At 35.4% G+C, this 24,864-nt stretch overlaps 1 protein-coding gene across 1 annotated transcript in view; it reads right to left on the bottom strand.

The window, feature by feature from the left end:
* Nucleotides 1-24,864, bottom strand: part of EEA1 (early endosome antigen 1) — a 158,180-nt gene that overhangs the window by 28,934 nt on the left and 104,382 nt on the right. The window contains exons 14-18 of the mRNA XM_021675624.2: nt 21,723-21,926; nt 18,687-18,887; nt 15,574-15,687; nt 13,868-14,023; nt 11,613-11,752 (exon numbers count right to left, since the gene is read on the bottom strand). Of these exons, the coding sequence (XP_021531299.2) occupies nt 11,613-11,752; nt 13,868-14,023; nt 15,574-15,687; nt 18,687-18,887; nt 21,723-21,926 (815 nt within the window). The remainder of the gene's footprint in view (nt 1-11,612; nt 11,753-13,867; nt 14,024-15,573; nt 15,688-18,686; nt 18,888-21,722; nt 21,927-24,864) is intronic.

Here is a 24,864-nt window from a genome sequence, read left to right as displayed (position 1 = left end):
GATTTACTTTAACACTGGAACCCGGCAGATTATACAAAGCATTTGCTATCATTTGTTCCTTAATATAGGTCTCTTACACCTGAATGAAAAAGCAACCACAAGAATGAAGAAATAAAGATATAGTTTTAGGAAAGCTATAGACTTTTATTGTTTTCATAAAAGTAACTATGTAAATTATACAGCAAAAACCCCCAATACACTGTAAATAACAGTCATTTTTAAAGTCAAAATCAGATGCTAAGTAACAATATTTCTAGAATGCAGACTAGTTCCAATGTAATCAGTATAAATTTATAACCAATAAAAATAATTCAACGATATGTTAAAGGGAGGTTGTTAAAAGATGTACTAATCACATATTTGAAACTGTGTATTAATACAATTTCAAAACTGTATTTATACCTTGAAATTTAACTTTTTAGTTCTAGGAACACAGTTTTAACTTCTAAAAAATGGCTAGAGAAGACATTAAAGTTTAATAGGTTCACAAGATATTATGCCTCCCTGATTTTTAAAGGTCCAAATGGAAAAGTCATTACACTAATATTATTTTATCATTTTAATATAGTTAAAATCCCTGTCAAGCAACCCTAAAATTAAAACTTAATATGTTTATTTACCATGCTGCTTAACTTTTCCAAAATTAATTACAAAATCATAAGGTTATGTGAATCAAAGAAAGCAAAACAGAAATAAAGGCTTACATAGTCACCACGAAACTTCTTGTTTTTTTTTTAAGTAGCTAAAGGAAGAAATAAACAATCATACTTGGAAATTATAACATCTCTTTTTTAGAAACTAATACAACCACCAGAGGAAAAAATTGGCAATATAGGAAAGAATATGGACAACCAGAACACCAGAACAGCACTGTAATTGTTATAGGCCACTCCACCCAATAACAAAGAGTACATATATGTGCACATAGAAAATTAATTAAGATAAGCCATATGCTGGGGCTTAAATAAGACTTAGTTTCAAATGTTTGTTTGAATTTTACCAAGAATGTTCTCTGACCACAAGAGAATTAAATTAGACATCAGTAACAATAATATATCTAGGAGAGCCTCAATAATTGGAAAGTAAATCTACTTATAATCTATGCATCAAAGAAGAAATCACAAAGGAAATCAGAAAATACATTGTAAGATAGGAGGGAAAAGTTGGGTGAATAAATTTAAGTGGGCCCTCAAAAGGGGGCCCTGCATCCTGTTATTTGGGCTGAGCCCTGGGCTCATAGGTGGGCTTTAATCAAAGTCCCAATATGTTTATCTGATATAAGAGCAGAAGGGACTCCAGCCTTCCTTGCCTAGGTAGTACTCCAGAAATGTGAGAACACCCCAGAGGAGAAATGTATGCACAAAGTACATAGACAAAAAAGATCTTGGTATTAAAGGTTTTCCTACCCCAATAGGATGTGGGAGCCTTGTGAGTGAATTCTTAACCATGATATTAGAACACAGAATGAAAATGGGCCCATTTCCACTGGGCCCATTGGAAACAGAAAGAACCACTGGGCCTGCAGGGTTTTGGGGGAAGAGAACAAAAACTGTATCAGAGGTGATCTTCATGGACTGATGACTGGATTCTAGAGATAATGATGAACCATTTGGTCGGTAATATAATGGATCAGATATGCTCCTCAAATATCTAGGCACTGGAAACTGCAGTGAGAAGGAATGCTACCTGATGCACATGATACACTTCTATATCCTCTGATTCAACGTATCAGGACACAATTTAGTAGATATGAAAATGAGAATATTTTCACCATAATATCTCCAAACAAGGATGAAAACCATGAAGATGTGAAACAAGTTCATCATCAACTCTGACAGGTTTTATTTCATCTTCCTGAAGAAGACTTTTCTCAGGCTTTTAGTCTCCACCTTTACTACTGGAACAGTCAAGAGCCCTCATCCCCTTGACACAAGTCAAGTCCATCAATTCATTCAGAGTAGCTGATTTGATGTTTAAAGACAACATGTACTAAAATATAACCAGCCATATGAAGACATCCAAATAATTGGGGTGGAACTGATTTTTATCCAAAAAAATTCTGGTGAGTGATGTGCTTACTGAAGATCTCATCATGGCGGGACCCAAATTCAGCATCAACATCAAGGATAAGCTGGGCAAGAGATTAATTCTACCTTGGGAGTGAAGGAATGATGCTGCAGCTCAGCACATTTATAGCTATATATGTTCAGAAGCACATACCCATTCTGCCACCAGAGACATTTGAAACTTCATAAACCAATAAATCTTATAGGTCTCAATATCTTCTAAACCAATCCATCCTTATACTCAGAGCTGCCATGAATCCATTGAGCACTTCAGTGCAAATTGGAAAAAAGATACCCTCCTTCAAGATAATTTGTTCCATCTGTGGCAAAACTGTCATAATACGCTGATTTTATTAGAATAAGACTTAATACTACCATCTGCATAAATCTTACATCTCACATTGACAAGTGAAAAATGGGTGAGTAACTGAAGAAAAGAAACAGACACTACAAAATGTAGACAGACACAGAGAAGCTTTCATATTTAAAAGCTGTTTTAAAAAGCAAAGTAAACACAAAGTCTAAAGATTGAAACAACAAAGAGGAGAAATAAATAACATAAAAAATTGACAAAATCAATTAAATCAAAAGCTTTTACAAAAGTCTGATAAAACTAATAAATCTCTAATTAAATTGATTTTTAAAAAGACAAATTACCAATATTAAGAATAAAGGAGGAAAACTACCACAGATCCTACAGACTTTAAAAGTATATTATTATGAACAACATTATGCCAATAAATTTGAAGTTTAGAGGAAATGAACACATTTCTGAAAGACACAAATTACCAAAACTGACTCAAGAAAAAAAAAAGTCAGAAAATCAGAATAGCTCTCTATCTATTAAAAGAATTGAACCACAAAGGAAACAACCCAGAAAGAGAACTCCAAGCCTAGCTGGTTCACTAGTGAATTCTATCAAACATTTAAGAAACAAATGATATCCATTCCATACAAACTATTTCAGAAAGAAGATGAGGAAATACTTCTCAATTCCTTTTTAAGGCCACTATAACTCTGATATCAAAATCTGACAATGATATTAAAGGAATACTACAGATCAATATCCCTCATAAATATATGAAAAATTTTTAACAAAGTACTATCAAATCAAAAACAGTAATATATAAAAAGGTAATATAGCATGGTCAAGTGAATTTATCCCAGAAAAGCAAGGTTGTTTTAATAGTAAATCAATGTAATTGACCATATTAACAGAATAAAAGAGAAAATCCATATGATTATATCAATAGATACAGAAAAAAGAAGTTGATAAAATTCAATCCAAGCACAACAATTTTTTTTGAGACAGAGTTTCGCTCTGTCACCCAGGCTGGAGTACAGTGGCCCTGGAGTGCAGTGGTGCAATCTCAGCTCACCGCAATCTCCACCTCCCAGGTTCAAGCGATTCCCGTACCTCAGCCTCCCAAATAGCTGGATTACAGGTGCATGCCACCACTCCTAGCTGATTTTTGTATTTTTATTAGAGATGGGCATGCTGGCCAGGCTGGTCTCGAACTCCTGACCTCAGGTGATCGGCCCGCCTCCCAAAGTTCTGGGATTACAGGCGTGAGCCACAAGGCCAATAATTTTTTTTTTTTTATAACTAGGTATCAAAGGTAATGTCCTCAATCTGATAAAGGGAATCTCAGAAAAACCTAAAGCTAACCTCAAACGCAATGATGAAACAGTTAATATTTCCTGCCTAAGATTAGAAACAATGCAAAGATGTTTGCTATTACTATTTATATTCAAAATTTTGCTGGATGTCCCAACCAGCGAGAAAAAGGCATAAAAGGCCTATAAGTTGGAAAGGAAGAAGTAAATTTGTCTCTATTCGCAGATAACATCATTTTCTAATTAGAAAACGTCAAGAACTCTACAAACAACTACTAAAACTAAAAAGTAAATTGAGCAAGGTTAAAGGGAGAAAGTCAATATAAAAAATTGTATTTTTATACTAGTCACAAGGAAGCGGAAAATTAAATAACAATTTATAATTGCATTGAAAAATACTCAGGAATAAATTTAACAAAAGATGAACAAGATGTCTATGGTAAAAATACTACTTAAAATACTACAGAGGTGGATGCAAGATGGCCAAATAGGTACAAGCTCTGGAGTACAGGTCCCAGAGAGAACAATGCAGAGGGTGAGTGAACACCGCATTTCCAAATGAGTTATTACTGCCCACAGACCAGGAGATTCCTGGGATGAAAAGCACCACAAGCTTTCAACACGGCTGTTTCAGCCAGCGCAGCAAGTCTCCACACAAAAACTCACACAAATCTGGGCGGCCATTTCAACTGGTGCCTGGAACACCTGGGAGACAGAGCCGCCCATTCAACTGAAAAAAGGGGGCTGAAACAGAGAGCCAGGTGATCTGGCTCGGCAGGTCCCACCTCCACAAAGGCCAGCAATCTGACATGCTCTGGATTGAGAGTTTCCAAGCAAGCACAGCTGGACCTGGGACGGTCCAGCTCTGTTGGGGGAAGGGCGTCCGCCACTACCGAGGCAGTCTGCCGTTACTGAGGCAGACCGCCATTACTGAGGCAGTTCTAACTATACCTCTATAAACGAAACCACAAGGAAGTTCACACAGCAGCTGGGCAGAGCCCTCGAAAGCTCAGCAATGCCTCTGCTGGCAGACTGTGACTAGGCTACCTCCTTGCTGGGCAGGGCAGCTCTGAAAAAAGGCAGGAGCAGTTCAGAAACTTATAAATAAAGCCCCACCTTCCCAGGACAGAGCACCTGAGAAAAAAGGCAGTTATGAGTTCTGCTGCAGCAGACTTAAATGTATCTGCCCAGCAGCTCTGAACAGAACAACAGAGCTCACACATCAGCACTTGAGCTCCTATAAGGGACAGACTGACTCCTCAAGCAGCTCCCTGACCTCCGTAGATCCAAAGAGCCATCTCATAAAGGAGAGCTCAGGCTGACATCTGGTGGGTATCCTTCTGGGACGAAGATAGCAGAAGAAGAAACTGGCAGCAACCCTTACTCTTCTGTAGCCGCCGCAGGTGACCCCCAGACAAGCAGGGTCTGGAGTGGACCTCCAGCAGTCCTACAGCAGAGGGACCTGAATGTTAGAAGGAAAACTAAAAAACAGAAAGAAATAACTACATCAACAAAAAGGACGTCCACTCAGAGACCCAATCTGAAAGTCAACAACTACAAAGACCACAGGTAGATAAATCCACAAAGATGGGAAGAAACCAGCACAAAAAGGATGAAAACACCCAAAACCAGAATGGCTCTCCTCCTCCAAGGGATCACAACTCATCACCAGCAAAGGAACAAAGCTGGTTGGAGAATGAGTCTGATGAATTGACAGAAACAGGCTTCAGAAGGTGGGTAAAAACAAACTTCTCTGAGCTAAAAGAACATGTTCTAACCCAATGCAAAGAAACTAAGAACCTTGAAAAAAGGTTTGATGAAATGCTAACAAGAATAAACAGCTTAGAGAAGAACATAAATGACTTAATGGAGCTGAAAAACACAATACAAGAACTTCGCGAAGCATACACAAGTTTCAATAGCTGAATCGACCAAGCAGAAGAAAGGGTATCAGAGATTGAAGATCAACTCAATTAAACAAAACGAGAAGGCAAGATTAAAGAAAAAAAGATTGAAAAGAAATGAACAAAGCCTCCAAGAAATATGGGATTATGTGAAAAGACCTAATCTACATTTGATAGGTGTACCTGAATGTGATGGAGACAATGAATCCAAGCTGGAAAACACTCTTCAGGATATTATCCAGGACAACTTCCCCAACCTAGCAAGACAGGCCAATATTCAAGTTCAGGAAATACAGAGAACACCACAAAGATATTCCTCAAGAAGAGCAACCCCAAGGCACATAATTGTCAGATTCACCAGGGTTGAAATGAAGGAGAAAATGCTAAGTGCAGCCAGAGAAAAAGGTTAGGTTACCCACAAAGGGAAGCCCATCAGACTCACAGCAGATCTCTCGGCAGAAACCATACAAGCCAGAAGAAAGCGGGGACCAATATTAAACATCCTTAAAGAAAAGAACTTTCAACCTAGAATTTCATATCCAGCCAAACTAAGCTTCATAAGCAAAGGAGAAATAAAATCCTTTACGAACAAGCAATTGCTGAGAGATTTCATTACCACCAGGCCTGCTTTACAAGAGCTCCTGAAGGAAGCACTAAACATGGAAAGGAACAACCAGTACCAGCCACTCCAAAAATGTACCAAATGGTAAAAAGCACCGACACAATGGAGAAACTGGGTTAATGAACGGGCAAAACAACCAGCTAGCATCAAAATGGCAGGATCAAATTCACACATAACAATATTAACCTTAAATGTAAATGGGGTAAATGCCCCAATCAAAAGACACAGACTGGCAAATTGGACAAAGTCAAAACCCATCAGTGTGCTGTATTCAGGAAACCCATCTCATGTGCAAGGACACATAAAGGCTCAAAATGAAGGGATGGAGGAAGATTACCAAACAAATGGAGAGCAAAAAAAAGCAGGAGTTGCAATCCCAGTCTCTGATAAAATAGACTTTAAACCAACAAAGATCCAAAGAGATAAAGAAGGGCATTACAAAATGGTAAAAGAATTGATGCAACAAGAAGAGCTAATGATCCTAAATATAAATGCACCCAATACAGGAGCACCCAGATACATAAAGCAAGTTCTTAACGACCTACAAAGAGACTTAGACTCCCACACAATAATACTGGGAGACTTTAACATTCCACTGTCAATATTAGACATATCAACAAGACAGAAAGTTAACAAGGATATCCAGGACTTGAACTCAGATCTGGACCAAGCAAACCTAATAGACATATACAGAACTCTACACCCCAAATCCACAGAATATACATTCTTCTCAGTACCACATCACACCTACTCTAAAATTGACCACATAATTGGAAGTAAATCACTCTTCAGCAAATGCAAAAGAATGGAAATCATAACAAACAGTCTCTCAGACAACAGTGCAACCAAATTAGAACTCAGGATTCAGAAACTAACTCAGAACCCCACAACTGCATGGAAACTGAACAACTGGCTCTTGAATGTTGACTGGATAAACAACGAAATGAAGACAGAAATAAAGATGGTCTTTGAAACCGAGAATGAAGACAAAATATACCAAAATCTCTGGGACACATTTAAAGCAGTGTCTAGAGGAAAATTTATAGCCATAAATGCCCACATGAGAAGCAAGGAAAGATTGAAAATTGACACCCTATCATCAAAATTGAAAGACCTAGAGGAGCAAGATCAAAAAAACTCACAAGGTAGCAGAAGACAAGAAATAACTAAGATCAGAGCAGAACTGAAGGAGATAGAGACACAAAGAAACCCTCAAAAAATCAATAAATCCAGGAGCTGGTTTTTTGAAAAGATCAACAAAATAGACAGACTGCTAGCCAGATTAATAAAAAAGAAAAGAGAGAAGAATCAAATAGATGCAATGAAAAATGATAAAGGGGATATCACCACTGATTCCACAGAAATGAAAATTACCATCAGAGATTACTACAAACAACTCTATGCACACAAATCAGTAAACCTGGAAGAAATGGATATATTCCTGGACACTTGCACCCTCCCAAGCCTAAACCAGGAAGAAGTCAAAACCCTGAATAGACCAATAACAACGTCTGAAGTTGAGGCAGCAATTAATAGCCTACCAACCAAAAAAAGCCCAGGTCCAGATGGGTTCACAGCCGAATTCTACCAGACATACAAAGAGGAGCTGATACCACTCCTTCTGAAACTATACCAAACAATCCAAAAAGGGAATTCTTCCCAAATCATTTTATGAGACCAACATCATCCTGATACCAAAACCTGGCAGAAACGCAACAAAAAAAGAAAACTTCAGGCCAAAATCCATGAAGCACGTTGATGCAAAAATCTTCAATAAATACTGGCAAACCAATTGCACCAGCACTTCAAAAAGCTTATCCATCACTATCAAGTAGGCTTCATCCCAGGGATGCAAGGCCGGTTCAACGTACGCAAGTCTATAAATGTAATCCATCACATAAACAGAACCAAAGACAAAAATTACATGATTATCTCAATAGATGCAGAGAAGGCCTTCAACAAAATTCAACAGCCCTTTATGCTAAAAACCCTCAATAAACTAGGTATCGACAGATTGTATCTCAAATTAATAAAAGCTATTTACGACAAACCCACAGCCAATATCATACGGAATGGGCAAAAACTAGAAGCATTCCCTTTGAAATCTGGCACTAGACAAGGATGCCCTCTCTTACCACTCCTATTTAATATAGTATTGGAAGTTCTAGCCAGAGCAATCAGGCAAGAAAAAAAATAAAGGGTATTCAATTAGGAAAGGAGGAAGTCAAATTGTCTCTATTTGCAGATGACATAATTGTATATTTAGAAGACCCCATCATCTCAGTCCAAAATCTCCTTAAACTGATAAGCAACTTCAGCAAAGTCTCAGGATAAAAAATCAATGTGCAAAAATCACAAGTATTCCTATGCACCAATAACAGACTTAAAGAGAGACAAATCGAGAATGAACTGCCATTCACAATTGCTACAAAGAGAATAAAATACCTAGGAATACAACTAACAAAGGATGTAAAGGACCTCTTCAAGGAGAACTACAAACCACTGCTCAACGAAATAAGAGAGGACACAAACAGAGAAACATTCCATGTTCATGGTTAGGAAGAATCAATATTGTGAAAATGACCATACTGCCCAAAGTAATTTATAGATTCAGCAGTATCCCCATCAAGCTACCTATGACCCTCTTCACAGAACCAGAAAAAAACCGCCTTAAACTTCATATGGAACCACAAGAGAGCCCACGTAGCCAAGATAATTCTAAGCAAAAAGAACAAAGCTGGAGGCATCCTGCTACCTGATTTCAAACTATACTACAAGGCTACAGTAATCAAAACAGCATGGTGCTGGTACCAAAATAGAGATATAAACCAATGGAACAAAACAGAGGCCTCAGAAGCAATGCCACACATCTACAACCATCTGGTCTTTGACAAACCTGACAAAAACAAGCAATGGGGAAAAGATTCCCTGTTTAATAAATGGTGTTGGGAAAACTGGCTAGCCATGTGCAGAAAGCAGAAACTGGACCCCTTTCTGACACCTTACCCTAAAATTAACTCCAGATGGATTAAAGACTTAAACATAAGGCCTAACACCATAAAAACCCTAGAAGAAAACCTAGGCAAAATCATTCAGGACATAGACATAGACAAGGACTTCATGACTAAAACACCAAAAGCATTGGCAACAAAAGCCAAAATAGACAAATGGGATCTAATTAAACTCCAGAGCTTCTGCACAGCAAAAGAAAGAATCATTAGAGTGAACCAGCAACCAATAGAATGGGAAAAACTTTTTGCAATCTGCCCATCTGACAAACGGTTAATATTCAAAATCTACAAAGAACTAAAACAGATTTACAAGAAAAAAACAAACCCATTCAAAATTAGGTGAAGGACATGAATAGACACTTTTCAAAAGAAGACATTTATAAGGCCAACAAACACGAAAAAATGCTCATCATCACTGGTCATTAGAGAAATGCAAATCAAAACCACATTGAGATATCATCTCACGCTGGTTAGAATGGCAATCATTAAAAAATCTGGAGACAACAGATGCTGGCAAGAATATGGAGAAATAGGAACACTTTTACACTGTTGGTGGGAGTGTAAATTAGTTCAACCATTGTGGAAGACAGTGTAGCAATTCCTCAAGGACCTAGAAATAGAAATTCCATTTGACCCAGAAATCTCATTACTGGGTATATATCTAAAGGATTATAAATCATTCTATTATAAAGACACATGCATGTGGCACTGTTTACAATTTTTCCAGCAAAAACCTGGAACCAACCCAAATGCCTAACGATGACAGACTGGACAAGGAAAATGTGGCACATACACACCATGGAATACTATGCAGCCATAAAAAATGATGAGTTCATGTCCTTTCCAGGGACATGGATGAATCTGGAAACCATCATTCTCAGCAAACTGACACAAGAACAGAAAAACAAACACCACATGTTCTCACTCATAGGTGGGTGTTGAACAATGAGAACTCATAGACACAGGGAGGGGAGCATCACACACTAGGGTCTGTTGGTGGAGAATAGGAGATGGGCAGTAGCAGGTATGAGGTTGGGGAGGGATAACAGGGAGAGAAATGCCAGATAGAGGTGATGGAGGGATGGAGGCAGCAAACCACATTACCATGTATGTACCTATGCAACAATCCTGCATGTTTTGCACATGTACCCCAGAATCTAAAGTGCAATAAAAAAAAAATACTACTTAAAGAAATTAAAGAAGGCCCAAGTAGATAAAGACATATGTTTGTGTATTAGAAGATTCAGTGTTGTTAAGATGTCACTTCTCCCCAAATTGATTTACAATTTGATTGCAATTCTAATCAAAATCCAACAGCTTTATTTGTAGAAATGGACAAGTTAATATAAAATGTATATGGAAAAGCAACGAACTTACAAGAGTCAAGACAATCTTGAAAAATAATAAAGTCGAAGCTACATTTAAAATATACCATCTTATGGTATATTAAAATTTTTTTATGGTTATTTTTGTGTGTTACACCACACAAACTTAGCTACATTTATGATTTTCAATATCATAACTATATTATATTAGGTAATATGATATTAGGTACCAATACCATGATACTGGTGTCAGGGTACCATGTGGTTGTCTACAGGAAAAGGATAAGGAAGGTATTGACTAGAAGGGCAAGTGAAAAAACTCCAGGAGTGATGACAATGTCCTATATGGGGCTGTGGCTAGATGCATAGATACACAGAATACATACTTATTAAAACTCAAAGTACATATGTAAAATCTCTGCATTTAACTATGTGTGAATTTCACCTCAATAACAAAAACAAGAAGTACGCTGACATTTCTGTTTACTTTGTTTTTATAAACATAGACAATCTGCCAGAATGCATCACATAGCTGAGGTCATTTTTTTTGTGAGACAAAGTATCACTTTTTCGCCCAGGCTGGAGTGCAGTGGTGTGACAGCTTTGACCTTCTGGGCTCAAGCAATCTTGCTATGCTACCCAGGCTGACAAGATCACTTCTTATGAGAAAGAATACATTCCCTGCTTGGTATAGCTAGAAGTCTAACTACTTTTGAGTACTACATAAATACTCCTGAATTTTTAAATTTTACATTAATTTATTCAAATTTGCAAACACTTCAAAATAATTGGTTTACCCCAGAGAAATGAGCAGCTTATCATTGTTGAAAACACATGACCCAAAGTTTGTAAAACTAAGTTTTCAGTCCTTTGTAGTGAAGTTTTACCATATTATGATGGCTTTATTTTTTCATTCATATTAACATCAGCAATTTATAAAATCAACACAAAATAAATATTTAATAAATCTTTAAGCACTATGATAGCAAAATTTAAATCTGAAGGAAATTTCAATATTTAGTTTATAACCTTTTCCCTTAATTTATAAGTAAAATGGTTTAGCTTACATTTCTTTCTCCATTTCAAGTTGTTTACTCAATTCTGTGGCTCTAAGCTCTAAATCTGTGTTCAGCTGTCTTTGCTGTTGTAGATCTTGCAAAGCCTGCTCCTTGCTTGCTTTAATTTCGAGACTATCAGCTTCTAGTTTCTATGGAAGAAATATGGTATGGCAGCCATTTTAATATTAGTAATTAGCAATCCATTATTAATTATTATAACATTCTGGTTTATATTCAAATAGGTGTGAAATACACAAAAATAAACATTAAATATTTATTATAATATAAACCATTACTAAGGAGGTTATTTATTTTAAAATCTTTCAGAAGACCCAGCAGAAGGCTTTATACATAATAGGCACCCGCTAAGTGCTGGTGTTTAAAATTAATTCCTGTCTGGGCACAGTGGTTCACGCCTGTAATCCCAGCACCTTGGGAGGCAGAGGCGGGCAGATGACTTGAGGTCAGGAGTTCGATACCAGTCTGGCCAACATGGTGAAATCCTATCTCTACTTAAAAAAAAAAATACAAATACAAAAATTAGCTGGGCATGGTAGTCCACACCTGTAGTCCCAGCTACTCGGGAGGCTGAGGCAAAAGAATGGCTTGAACTTGGGAGGCAGAGGTTGCAGTGAGCTGAGACTACACCACTCCACTCCAGCCTGAGAAACAGAAGGAGACTCTACCTCAAACAAACAAATAAACAACCAACCAAAAAAAAAACCCAATTCTGAATAAAAGAATCAACTTAAAAGAAACATAAATAGTTATTACCTCCATAAAAGTTGTTAACTCAAGCATGAAAAAATAAGTTAACAGGTTCACTCATGTACTCACTTAAAATATATTATTTTTTATAGTCATAGTTAAAAACACTGATGTAATTACAAGATATTTAAAACTAAAATGAAGTTCTCATATACTCCTTCTCATTTACACCTATTGATCCAAAATATAAAGCCAATTAAATTCCTCATTTTGCTTCTTTAATCTCTTGGACTAGATAACATTGTTGTTCTTCAGAATATAGTTTGCATCTCATATATATACATGTAATTATGTTTGTATTTTTACAAATTTACAACATCAAACTTAAGTTTGTTAAAGCTTACACAATACTTGCACAGTGGTAGTGATTTTGCACAACAAATATTTTATGAATTGATTGGTACCTGTAGCCCTTACCATTGACCTACACTGAAAATATTCATTAAGTAAAAGGTATTTGATATAGCTATTCTGCATGTCTATATAAAAAATATAATATACTCCATAAAATGATAATTACAAAATATTAGAGCTGATCATCACAATAAACAGTTCTAAATAACCACTATTTTTTAAAAGGTACCCAAATAGAATTCTCATTAGATACTTTTCAGTAAAATAATACTTCTGTTATTTTTAACCATGCCTACTTTGTGTTTGCTATTATCATTTGCCATAAAGAAAAGAAAAAGGAACCTATAAACAGAATTGTAATTCTTCTCCCATATTATATTGGTATGTATGTACATATATACATTTCATGACTCTACAATCATACACATATGCTTCACCTAGTTGTAGAAGTATAAGTTACATATATATAGTAACTTGAGAAGTTTCTGTTTAACTGATAGTAGCTCAATTTTTTTTTAATTAATTTTTATTTTTTTTATTTTTAGCCAAAGGCAGGTAAGAAGCAAGTGGTTCTAGTTTAAAGGACAAAAAACTGAGGTCAAATCCTTCTGAGATGTCTAATCATTTCATCTCTTCAGTAAATCATTCATTTGGAGTTTTGTTAAAGTAAGATGCAGTTTACCATGGTCTCAATGTGTTATTAAATTAGAGGCAAAATTCAAAGGGTATGAAGTTTTAAAAAGGAAAAAGGCTACCATATCTGAAATGTGATATTGGAATAAGTTGGTAGGAGATGGAAGAATGAAGGATTAGAAGAGACTTCACAACAAAAAATTGGTAAGTTCCTTGTAATTGTAGAGTAGATTCCTGGTTAGTTGTCTTTGGAAAAAGTAACACATTACAATGGAATCAGTATATATGTTGACTGTCATTTATAAAAGACACTCATTAAGAAAGAAATTAAAAATAAAGATTAGAATTCAAAATTAAGACATGAAAAATTACAAGTAATTATTTAAACATTTTATACCACAACTTCACCTTTCTTTGTTAATTAAAAATCTTTGATTCCATGTAGGTCATGAGATTCCACTGCTGCTGAAGTAGAAAATATGACTAAATTCAACTTCTTTTATACGAACCTTAATTTGACCTTCTAGCTCTTCAATTTTCTGTTCTAAAGAGAGATATTTTTCTTTATATTCTTTAAGATGACTTTCCAGCTGACTGCAATGTTCTTGCTTGTCTTGTAACTTTGCAGTGACCTGATCCAACTGAGTAGTAATCTTATTTAACTCCTTTAGAAAAGTACAATTGAAGAAAACTTTGGTAAGGTTTAGTATATTGTAGTGCCCAAATGTTCAAAGTAAAATTGAAAATACTAATTTTATTTAAAAAAATATTTGGAGTAAGATCTCAGATAAGTCTAATGATATTTCAGAGGCTATACTTACCTATCAATATAAAGGACATGAACTAAATTCTTAAGTAGTCTAAGATAAATAAGTTTTTATGTATAACAGTTTAATAGCTTTTCAATGTTTAAGAAGAATTCTTTTAGGAACCAAAGATACAACAGAATATTAGCCAGGTTAATAATAAAGTAACACTTTTATATTATAATTAAATATTTTCAACATTCAAAGCACCATTTTTTTGACGTATTTTTTAAAAATATTACAGTGATTACATCCATGAGGCTTGTTCAATTCATCTGGAATATCCAGTTGCACAAAAAGAACAAAATAAAAATTACTACCAAATCTACAATGTACCAAAAGTAGGATATATACCAAATTTAAGAGCAAACATTCCATTTAAATAGGACTGCAGTAAAGGGTGAATATAGAAAACTGTTTCTTAAGTTGATGTACTTTTGTATTTAAAAAAAATAAAATAGACTAATAAGGCTGGGCACAGTGGCTCATGCCTATAATCCCAGCACTTTGGGTGGCTGAGGTGGGTGGATCACCTGAGGTCAAGAGTTTGAGACTAGCCTGACCAACATGATGAAACTCCACCTCTATTAAAAATACAGAATTAGCTGAGTGCAGTGGCCCATGCCTGTAATCCAGCTACTTGAGAGGTTGAGGCAGGAGAATTGCTTGAACCTGGGAGGTGAAGGTTGCAGTGAGCCGAGATCACACCATTGCACTCCAGCCTGGGCAACATGAGCAAAACTCTGTCTCAAAAAAAAAAAGGGGTGCGGGGGCAATAACTAATATTACTCCCTGAATAACAAGTAAATTTTAAAAATTCCTAAGAAAAATCTACCAGCAACATTCACCTTGACCCTAGAGTAGGATGCTTCTATTCTATCAGAGTATTGAGAAAAGTAACTCTTGTGTTCCCTCCAGCTTCTCCCTTCCTCCTATTCCCAAGAGAAGAGTAACTCTTATAACTGAGGTAGAATATATAGTGTTCTCTTCCTGCTTCCAAGTGGCAGGTACATCTGGGTCATGGTCCAGTCTACCTACTAAGAACAAGTGTGGAGGTCTGCCCTTCCAATCATCAACACTGGAAGGGATGAGGCAACAATTCAAAAGTTAGGAGTAAATGTTTCTGCTCTACAGCAACATCTAGGCTAGGGGAGAAGGACAGTATCAAGAAGCCCAACCACAGCTGCACACTAGTAGAGCTTTATCAAAAACAAAGCTGGTATTTTTATCTCCATCTAGCTGACCCCCACCTTTACTACTCAACTGGTTCTGAACTCATGGAGAAATTAAGGGGGATAAGCAAGTCTATCACAAGATTATACAAAACGGAGTATCATCTTTACATGTTTGCAATTTGTTTATCTACCAAAGCACTGGGTTACAGTATGAAATTGCATCAGTTTCCCTACCTGCTGTTTATCTTGTAATGCATTTTGAGCTGTGTCCAAATGATTCTGAAGATCGGCTCTTTGAGCAGTTTTTGCTGCTTCTGCTGATAGCAATAGTTCAGTTTTGGCTTTAATCTGTAACAACATTTACAAATTATTTAATTTATATTTAGTTCTTGATTTCCTTTTGCTTGAATGCACACTGCTTTTGTGATTGAACAATTTAAAAATTAAGTCAGGCCAGGCATGGTGGCGGGCACCTGTAATCCCAGCTACTCGGGAGGCTGAAGCAGAAGAATCACTTGAACTCAGGAGGCAGAGGTTTCAGTGAGCTGAGATTGTACCTCTGCACTCCAGCCTGGGCCACAGAGTGAGACTCTGTCTAAAATCACACACACACACACACCAAAAAAAAAAAAAAAAAAAGGAAAAAGAAAAGATATACTTTTGTACAGAAAAAAGGCCACTGTATTTTTCAGAAGTGAATATCTGAAAGTCTACCACTTTTATAATAAAGTAAATAACCATACCCCAAAAAAATGATGACTCCAAAGATAATCAAGAATTACAGAATTCAAGGACTCAAAACAGCCAGACAACTGGCACTTTGTAAAATTCAGTATTCCCTGATAATTTCTCACTTAAAGGGTTTTAATTTTGATGCTTAGAGTCAAAATATTAAACATGAAAAATTCAAGGCTTTCAACAACAGGCTTTCAATAAAAATCAAATAAGCAAACAGATCTATCTTGTTAGTGTTACTAACAAAATCTATCTTGTTACTCAAAAGTAACACTTTTAAGTGTTTGAATACCTTTAGTACAACTCACCTCGAATAAGAAAAGCAAAAAATAAAAATATGTATGTAAAAACACATATTTAAAATTAACATTTTAAGAAACCAGAAAAATGGGGGGAGCATTCTTTTAGCTGGTTGAAGAGAGGGTCAATGAACATAAGAAATCTGAAATTTACATTGTATGCATAATTACAAGCTGAAGGAAAAATTGAAATAAATTTTTCTCAATACCTAAATACTTAATTTTCACAGAAATAATAGTTACATCAAGGTGTATACATCTACACTGATTTAAAGGTGAAAACTAAAGAAATCTTCCCTTTAAACAATACATAGTAATTCTATATTGATGAATATATAGCATAGACTATGAATATATTTTTGCAAAAGTCAGCTTTGTTTACATATGGCATTTCATCTATCAGAGGAACCAAAAATTCATGAAATATTTTAACATATGATAACCACTCATGATCTTTTTCATACAGCATGCTTCAGCTAATGTGATGCACATATATTTCAAAGTTATGTTGCATATAAAGAAAGTTTGGAGGAAATTAAGTAATTGCTCCATGGTTTGCCTCATTTTAGAAAGGCTTCTGATGGGGGAGGGAAATGTGCCTATTCATATAGTCAGCCCCTCTGCTTACCTTTTTTATAGGCAAGTACCTAAAAGTACCAATTGCTACAAGGCTACAATTGTTGCAACTTTTGCATGAAAAGGTTTTATAAGCAAGTACCTAAAAGTACTAATTGCTACAAAGCTACAATTGTTACAACTTTTGCATTAAAGCCCTTAAAACAGTGAAAGTAGTGAAGTGCCCTCATACATGGGCATAATAATTTACCCTGATGCTGTCCTGATCATGCATATAATGAAGTACCTTAAAAGGGATCAAAAGGTATATTATAGAACTTAAAACTGAGAAACAGCTTAAAAGCCTCATTTGTACAGTTAAAGAGACACTCCAGGAAAAAAAAACAACAACAACATTATCTTAACAGTTAAGCTACAGCTGGCTACAGCTAATACCCCTTGGCTAAGCAGTTTTGGTTGACATTCATTTATTAATAATCACTTAAAGCACTAGGTTTTTCTCAGAGTCCTAATTCTCAAAAGAAAAGTAAGGTCATACATCCTACTTTATGAATTAACACTAGTTCACAAAGAAGTTAAAGCAGTTTTGAAAGAAGCCTCAAAAACTTAAAAATATCTACAGGTAACACTTTTGAAAGAATGGCAAAGGAGGCTATTTTCAAGGTGATAATGGGAGCAATGATAGTAACAAAAAATGGGCTGATCTCATTGTTGGAACTAGTTCTGAAATGAATAGCAGTGGAAGGGCAATCTTTTGTAAAGGAAAGGATCCTACAATGCACAAAGAATCACAGACTGGCCTAACACATTAGTTCATCCACATTGTCTCTAGACTCCCATTTCCTCCCCATGCCCCTCCCCCTTACACTGGACATTGACATATTAGTTTATCTATCATATAACTCATATAACAAATAATTTTTTAAGTGTATTCTCTCCAAGTTCTAATAAGTATGCCAGTTATATTATTTTATTATATTCCTGATTTCCAATGGCATCCTTCTCTTAAAATAAAATCAAGACCTGAACTATTTCTACACATTTCTCTTCTATAACACAGAATAAGAAATCAATAGTAAGAATGAAGAATAATAGTTACCTATTATACAAGTAAGATTAACCATGAAGTTCACAAATGATATAACAAAAAATTATGTCTTACTGCTCACCCCATGATTGACTCATTGAGAAAGACTGCTATATAGACTTCTGAAAGAATATGGTACCATGTAAGGGATTTTTTTTTTTTTTAAATCAGAAGTCAGACCTTTAAAGGAAGATTAAAAAAATCAAAGTTAAAAAATATTTAACATAGAAATCTAATGGTACAGTATCGAACTAATTCGAACTTCAAAAACAATAATGACATGATCAAAACAAAGAAAAGCTAAAAGATTTAGTGATTTCAGCAGGTGTAGCTTGAGGAGACAGAAACAGAGAGGGAGACAGAGAGAGAGAGAGAGCTACAGCGAGAGGCTGAGAGCAAGAGCCAGAGCCAGAGAGAGAGAGAGAGAGCAAGAGGGTGAGGAGAGAGGAAGAGTGAATGGAAGGCAGAAGGGAGAAGGGAGGGAGATAGAGGACAAACAGGAAAGTTCAAAAAATTGTTTAGATATAGCCTTTAATTCCTATTTCAAATTTTTTCCTATTACTATGCAAGGGAAAAAGAGACAGAAACAGAATTTAAAATATTTGATGGCTAAAACTGGTGCTTTATACAAACATTAAATTTAATGTTACCTGTATGTCAAGCTGGGAGACCTTCTCCTTGCTTTCATTTAACTGACTATTTAATTCATTGACACTGGTTTCTAGGGAAAGGACACGGTCTTGCGCAGCTCTAAGATGTGCCTTCTGCTCTTGTACCTGGTCATGCAAATCCTCCTGGGCTTGTTTATGGCTTTCTGACTGATTCTTCAGCTTCTCTGTTAGTTGAGTTACCTATTATACAAGTAAGACTAACCATGAAGTTTACAAATGATATAACAAAAAATTCAGAAACCTAAATTTAAGAACCATGAGAATATTAAACTGCTTTATGACAGTTTATCTCAAATTTTTTCAAGCAAAATTATTTACTTTTCCAAATATCTCAAATACCAAGAGAGAACATTAAATTCAAAGACATTACTTTTAAAATAATCTTTAGTTGTAACTTATATAAAATTTATTCAATTTAAGTTGTACAATTTGAGATTTGATGAATGTATATACTCATTTAACCAGCCATCACTATAATAAAGAATATTTCCATTATCTCAAAATGTTTCCTATGCCCTTCTGCAGTCATTCCTCCCATCCCATCTCTAGCTCCAGCCAATCACTGATCTGATTAAATAACAAGTTTTCTTTATATATTCTGGGCATTTCTGAATTGTCAGATACATGTATTGCAAATGTTTACTCCCATTCTATCTTATGGCTTTTATTTTCATAATGGTATCTTTTGAAGAGCCTACTTTTTTTTAAATTTAGATGAAATCCAAGTCATTTGATATTTCTTTGAAGTACCTTGCTTTGAATTCACCAAGGTTTTTGAATCTGTAGGTTCATATTTTTAATCAAAAATTACATGTTTTTCACTTGCATCCATTGAAATACAGAAATAATTTTACAAATTAAAAGTTTTTTAGCCATTGTTTCCATCTTCTTCCTCTCCACCCTTCTGTGACATTAATTGTACTTATGCTAGCTTGTATAATACTATCTCATGGGTCGCTAAGGCACTGTGTTTCTTTCCCCAGCCTTTTTCCCTTTGTACTCCATTGTCAACAGTTTCAATTGTCTTTCATGTTCACTGATACTGTTTTCTACTTGCTTAATCTATTAAGTATATCCAACAAAACTTTCATTTCACATTATATTTGTTTTATCTCTAGAAGTTTCACTTTTTTTTTTTTTAAGAGACAGAATCTTACTCTGTCACCCAGGCTGGAGTGCAATAGCACAGAGGTAGTGCACTCCTGGGCTCAAGGGATCCTTTCACTTCAGCCTCCAGAGTAGCTGGGATTACAGGCACAAGTTACTGTGCCCAGCCATTTCTACTTCTATCTCCATCATTACAGTTGCTTGTTTCTATCCATAAGCATATTAAAGAGCTGTTTTAAAGTTCTTGTCTGATGACTCCATCATCTCTCACTTCAGGGTCTGTTCCCATTGAATAATTTCTCTCCTGGTCATGGCTCACATCGTTTCTGTTTCTTCACATGTCTAGTAATCATTTACTATTTATTGTGACCACTCTCGATTTTGTTGTCTTCTTTCAAAGAATGTTGAGTTTTGTCCCAGCATATATTTAATATATTTGTGATTCTACTGGATCCTTTTAAGGTTTGTTTTTGCACTTTTAAGGTCAGGTGTATGGCAGCTTTTACTCTAGGGATAGTTTAGCCTCACTCCTCTTCTAGGATATGACATTTCTGGTGTGTCTACTGAATACTCCAAGTGTTGAGCCGCATCATTCTTCTGACTGGCTGGAACTTGAACATCTCCCAGCCCTGTGTAAGCACTAGTAATTTTTCAGCCTGTAGCTCCTTGATAGTATTCACTTTCTGGCCTCATAGAATCCCACTTCACAAGTACAAAAACAAAACCTTCAAGTAGATTCCTAAGCAGATTTCTGAAGCTTTTTCTCTGTACTGCTCCTTCCTTTCTGGTATCCTACCCTCCAAATTTGAGCTGCCTTAACCTCCCTGAACTTCAGTCTCTCAATTTAATTTAATCTCTCATATCCTCAGTTCAATAAGAACACTGGGCTTTTCCTTAGATTCCCCCAACCTGAGCCACAGTCTGGAAAATGTCTCTGGGTCCAAAGTTAGAATGGTCAAAGAGTTCTTTCATGGATCACAGTCCTGCACTGCCTATTGTCCAATGTCTGAAAACAGTGGTTTTGTACATTTTTCCACTTTTCTTTATTTATGGCAGAAGGGCTAAATAGGTTTTAACTATCCCAATATGGCCAGAAACAGAAGTAGATTTTAATTTATTCTTTAAAATAAACAGATGACTTCCTGACTATATTTATATGATAAACAATGCCAAGTTGTATACAACTAAAAACTAACCTAAAGAATTTCTCAAAACTAGCTTAGAAATTTGGAGGGGTGGGGGGGGGGAATCTGTTATATTCTAATTCTAAAATTAGAAAAGTGATATGGCCTTCTGATACTTTGTTTTAAATGTTTTCTCATTTAGATAATAAAACACAATTATTCCAAAAAAAACTGTAAATTCTTTTTTGTTTGAAAATATACTGATCTAAATTTTATAAACTTTTCTTAAACTATATTTTAATGTTGGAACATTAAGGCAACTTATGAAAATTATTATTGGCTATACATTATCCAAAGACATACACTTTACCAAAATATATATGTTAATCAATACACAGTAAAAACACTTAATACCTTTAATTTACTATTACATTTCATTATTCATTTTTTTAATATCACAAAATACCATTAGGCAAGTATGCACTATTAATATCTCTGTTTTTCCAGTGAGCTAGCAATGTAAAATGATTTATTCATAGTCACACTAACTTACATCCAGGGACATGAACTGAGACATTTTCCTTTGTCAAATCATGTTAACTAACTATCACTACAACCCGTAACCTACCTCTTAAGGTACATGAGATGCTATTTGTCAAAAAATACATAACATTTAAAATGTGCTAAAAAGAGAGAGAAGGAAGAATCATTTAAATAAAGCATTTAGGAAGACTTAGAGAGACAGAAGTAAATTTTAGAAGTATAGTATATTTTACAAGCTTACTTGTTCCTGTAATGTATGGTTTTTTTCTTGTAACTGGTTAAGAACAGCAGTCTCTCCTTCACCAGCCTGAATTTTTGCATAAAGATCTTCTCTTTCCTTTTCTAGTAATGAAATATTTTCTTTGCTCTTCTGTAGCAAAGCTTCAAGGTTCTGGATCTTTTGGTCCTTATCACCAATTTGACGTAGTACTTGTTCCAAATCATTCTGTAAAGAATTTAAAACTACTGCTTTAAGGATAGAGGACTTAAGTTATTCCTCAAACATAAAATGACTAATAATAAATTCTATCACTCAAATTCTCAGCTCTACTTTTTTAAACTATTACATTTTAAAATGATAAATTTAGTTAAGTAGAACTATATATTTAATAATATAAATCTATATCATTATAAGCTAGAATTTAACAAAAAACTCTCAATTAACCACATTCTTTTTTTAACACCTTAATCTTACCTCCTCCTATTATTCTTTTTCTGACCCATTTCAGACACATGAGACCCAGCATTCCTTAATCTCACACTAGGCACACTCCTACCTCGAAGCCTTTGTACTGTTTGTTCCTTCTACCTGGAACTCTTCCCCCACAGAGTCACATAGTTTACTCCACCTCCAAATGTTTGCTCAAATATCACCTTCTTAATTAGGATTACTCTGACCATTACATTTAAAATTTCAGCCTTTCCCAATACTCCCTATCTTGATTATAATTTTCATTCCATAGTGCTTACTTTCCAACACACTAAATAATTTGCTTATTTTTCATGCTAATTCTCATTCCAACCACCCCCTGTTAAAATGTATGCTCTACAAAGTCAGGATTTTTGTGTCTTAGTCATTGATGTATCCAAGATATCTGACACATATGTTCTAAAAAAGTCACTGAATGAATAGAAAAATAAGTGATTCCACTCTAAATCACATACACACCCAGGCTCACTTCAGCACCCCAAAATAACGCTACTATCGATATAGCAAGGGATCCCTCTTCTTTTACTTCCCTACCACTCTGCTGACACAGAGCCAGCAACCATGTGGTACTCTCATGATTTGCGCCAATATTAAAAGATTTGAGATCACTCACTTGCAAGCATTCTTCTCATCCTTCTAAGCTTTGGTCAAATGACAAAGGCAACCAACCCTCTCTGCTCTGTCTCTGTTCCTGCCACTGATAGATAACTCCTCTCTCCACATTCCGCTAATCTGGAATCAGAATTCCCTGCCTAAGCTTCTTTCCACAAAAGTCACTCTGAGGGAGGGAAACATCACATACTGGGGCCTGTCAGGGGAGGGAGAGCATTAAGATAAAGACCTAATGTACATGGGGCTTAAAACCTAGATGATGGGTTGATGGGTACAGCAAACCACCTTGGCACATGTGTAGCTATGTAACAAACCTGCACATTCTGCATATATATCCCACTGCTTAAAGCATTAAAAAAAAAAAAAAAGCCACTCTGTTTCCAAGTCTTAACCGAAATTTGGTTCTCCCTTTACAGATGCCAATTCTCCCTCACCCCTCACTCTGTTCTGGTCAGTAAGGTCTATTCTACTGAGCAAGTAGAGGAGGGTGACCTTTTCCTGGTGTTTCACTGCCATTACTCTCTCCTTCATGTGAAAGCTTTGTGCTGCCCTGGGGAATATGCCATTTACTTTCTACTCTCTACTTTTTGTTGCTATCATCTATAAATCCCTACCTCATTCACTGAAGACTTGAGACCTGATTTAGTCTTTCTCACAATCCCAATTTCTGCCAATTTCCTAGGAAATACAAAATACATAGAGAATTAAGAGCATAGCCTCAACATTCATATCATCTTAATTCCTGGACCTTCATTCATTTCACATTTCACTCACTCATATAGGATTTGTAACCACGTGAAATTCTTCTAGCTAGAAATTTCTATCCTACTCTATGACCACAACTGTCTTCCAATTTAATAACCTAATTTCTGTTCTTCAATGTCAGAGACCTCAATTTCCTTCTAGCATATATTCAGCATATGCCTAGCTTCTCTTCCTGAACCTTCTATATAGATATGAATCAACCTTAACCATTCTTTCAATCACATTGTCCGTTTCCTCTCACCTAAAAATTTCCAAGAGCCACCCTCAAAAAGCCCAATTCTCCACTCCTATACTTCTAAGCACTGTTAAGAGTAACATCACAAACCTCCATAGATTGGTGCTACTACAAATTTCTGGTTCCAGTTTCAACCTCTATCACAGAATATGCTCAGAATTATCTTGTTAATCATTTTATTTGAATGAGGTCCTCGCCCTCAAACATTCCCCTCAATAACTACTTAAAAAATTCCATATTCTCTCTACATTCTCAATCTCTGCTTGCCTGATATTCAGCTATTACTATCTCCAACTTTATCAAGAAACATGAGAGTTTCAGGAAGGATCAATCCTGATTTTCCAAAAATAGATAATTTTATATGAAATTATATAATTATATACACATATAATTAGAATTATATAATTTATAATATTATAAGCTAGAATTTAACAAAAAATGTTAAGTAACCACATTTTTTTCTAATGCTCTAAACTTATTTCCTACTACTACTCTTCTGATCCATATCAGATACATGAGACAGATATAGATACACATATATACATATAACTATATATATATATAATTATATATAGATATATGGAGCTATGTATACATACCTTACTCCATATTTACCTCCTTTCCTCAAGCTTCAGCCAATGAGCTCCATTTCACCCTCCCCCATTGTATCAGTAACATTGTAGCTTCTGAACAACATCTTATTCCCTCTGTCGCCTCTTCCCCCAATATCCTTAATAACTCCTTCCCTATGAATCCTTTTGTCCTAGAATATAAACATGTCCAGGTCTCTTATTCTCAAAAACACTCCCCAGGACACATCCCCCTCCAGTTTCTGCCCAGTCTTTAAACAACTGACATTTAAATTTCAAAAATAATTTATATTTACATTCCTAATTCCCTCATCTCTCATTCACTCACTAGTCAACAATCAGATTTTCATCTCTAGTACTTTACTGAAATTATGTTTAGCAAGGTTATCAATTTACTTCTTAATTGCTTAATCTAATTGATATTTTTCATTCATCATACTGAGCATCACCACCACACACATCCATATTTGAA

This window comes from Aotus nancymaae, unplaced genomic scaffold (genome assembly GCF_030222135.1).
Source record: "Aotus nancymaae isolate 86718 unplaced genomic scaffold, 86718_ANA_hifiasm-v0.15.2.pri h1tg000016l, whole genome shotgun sequence".
Lineage (NCBI taxonomy): Eukaryota > Metazoa > Chordata > Mammalia > Primates > Aotidae > Aotus > Aotus nancymaae.
This window is presented reverse-complemented; position numbering and strand designations above follow the sequence as displayed.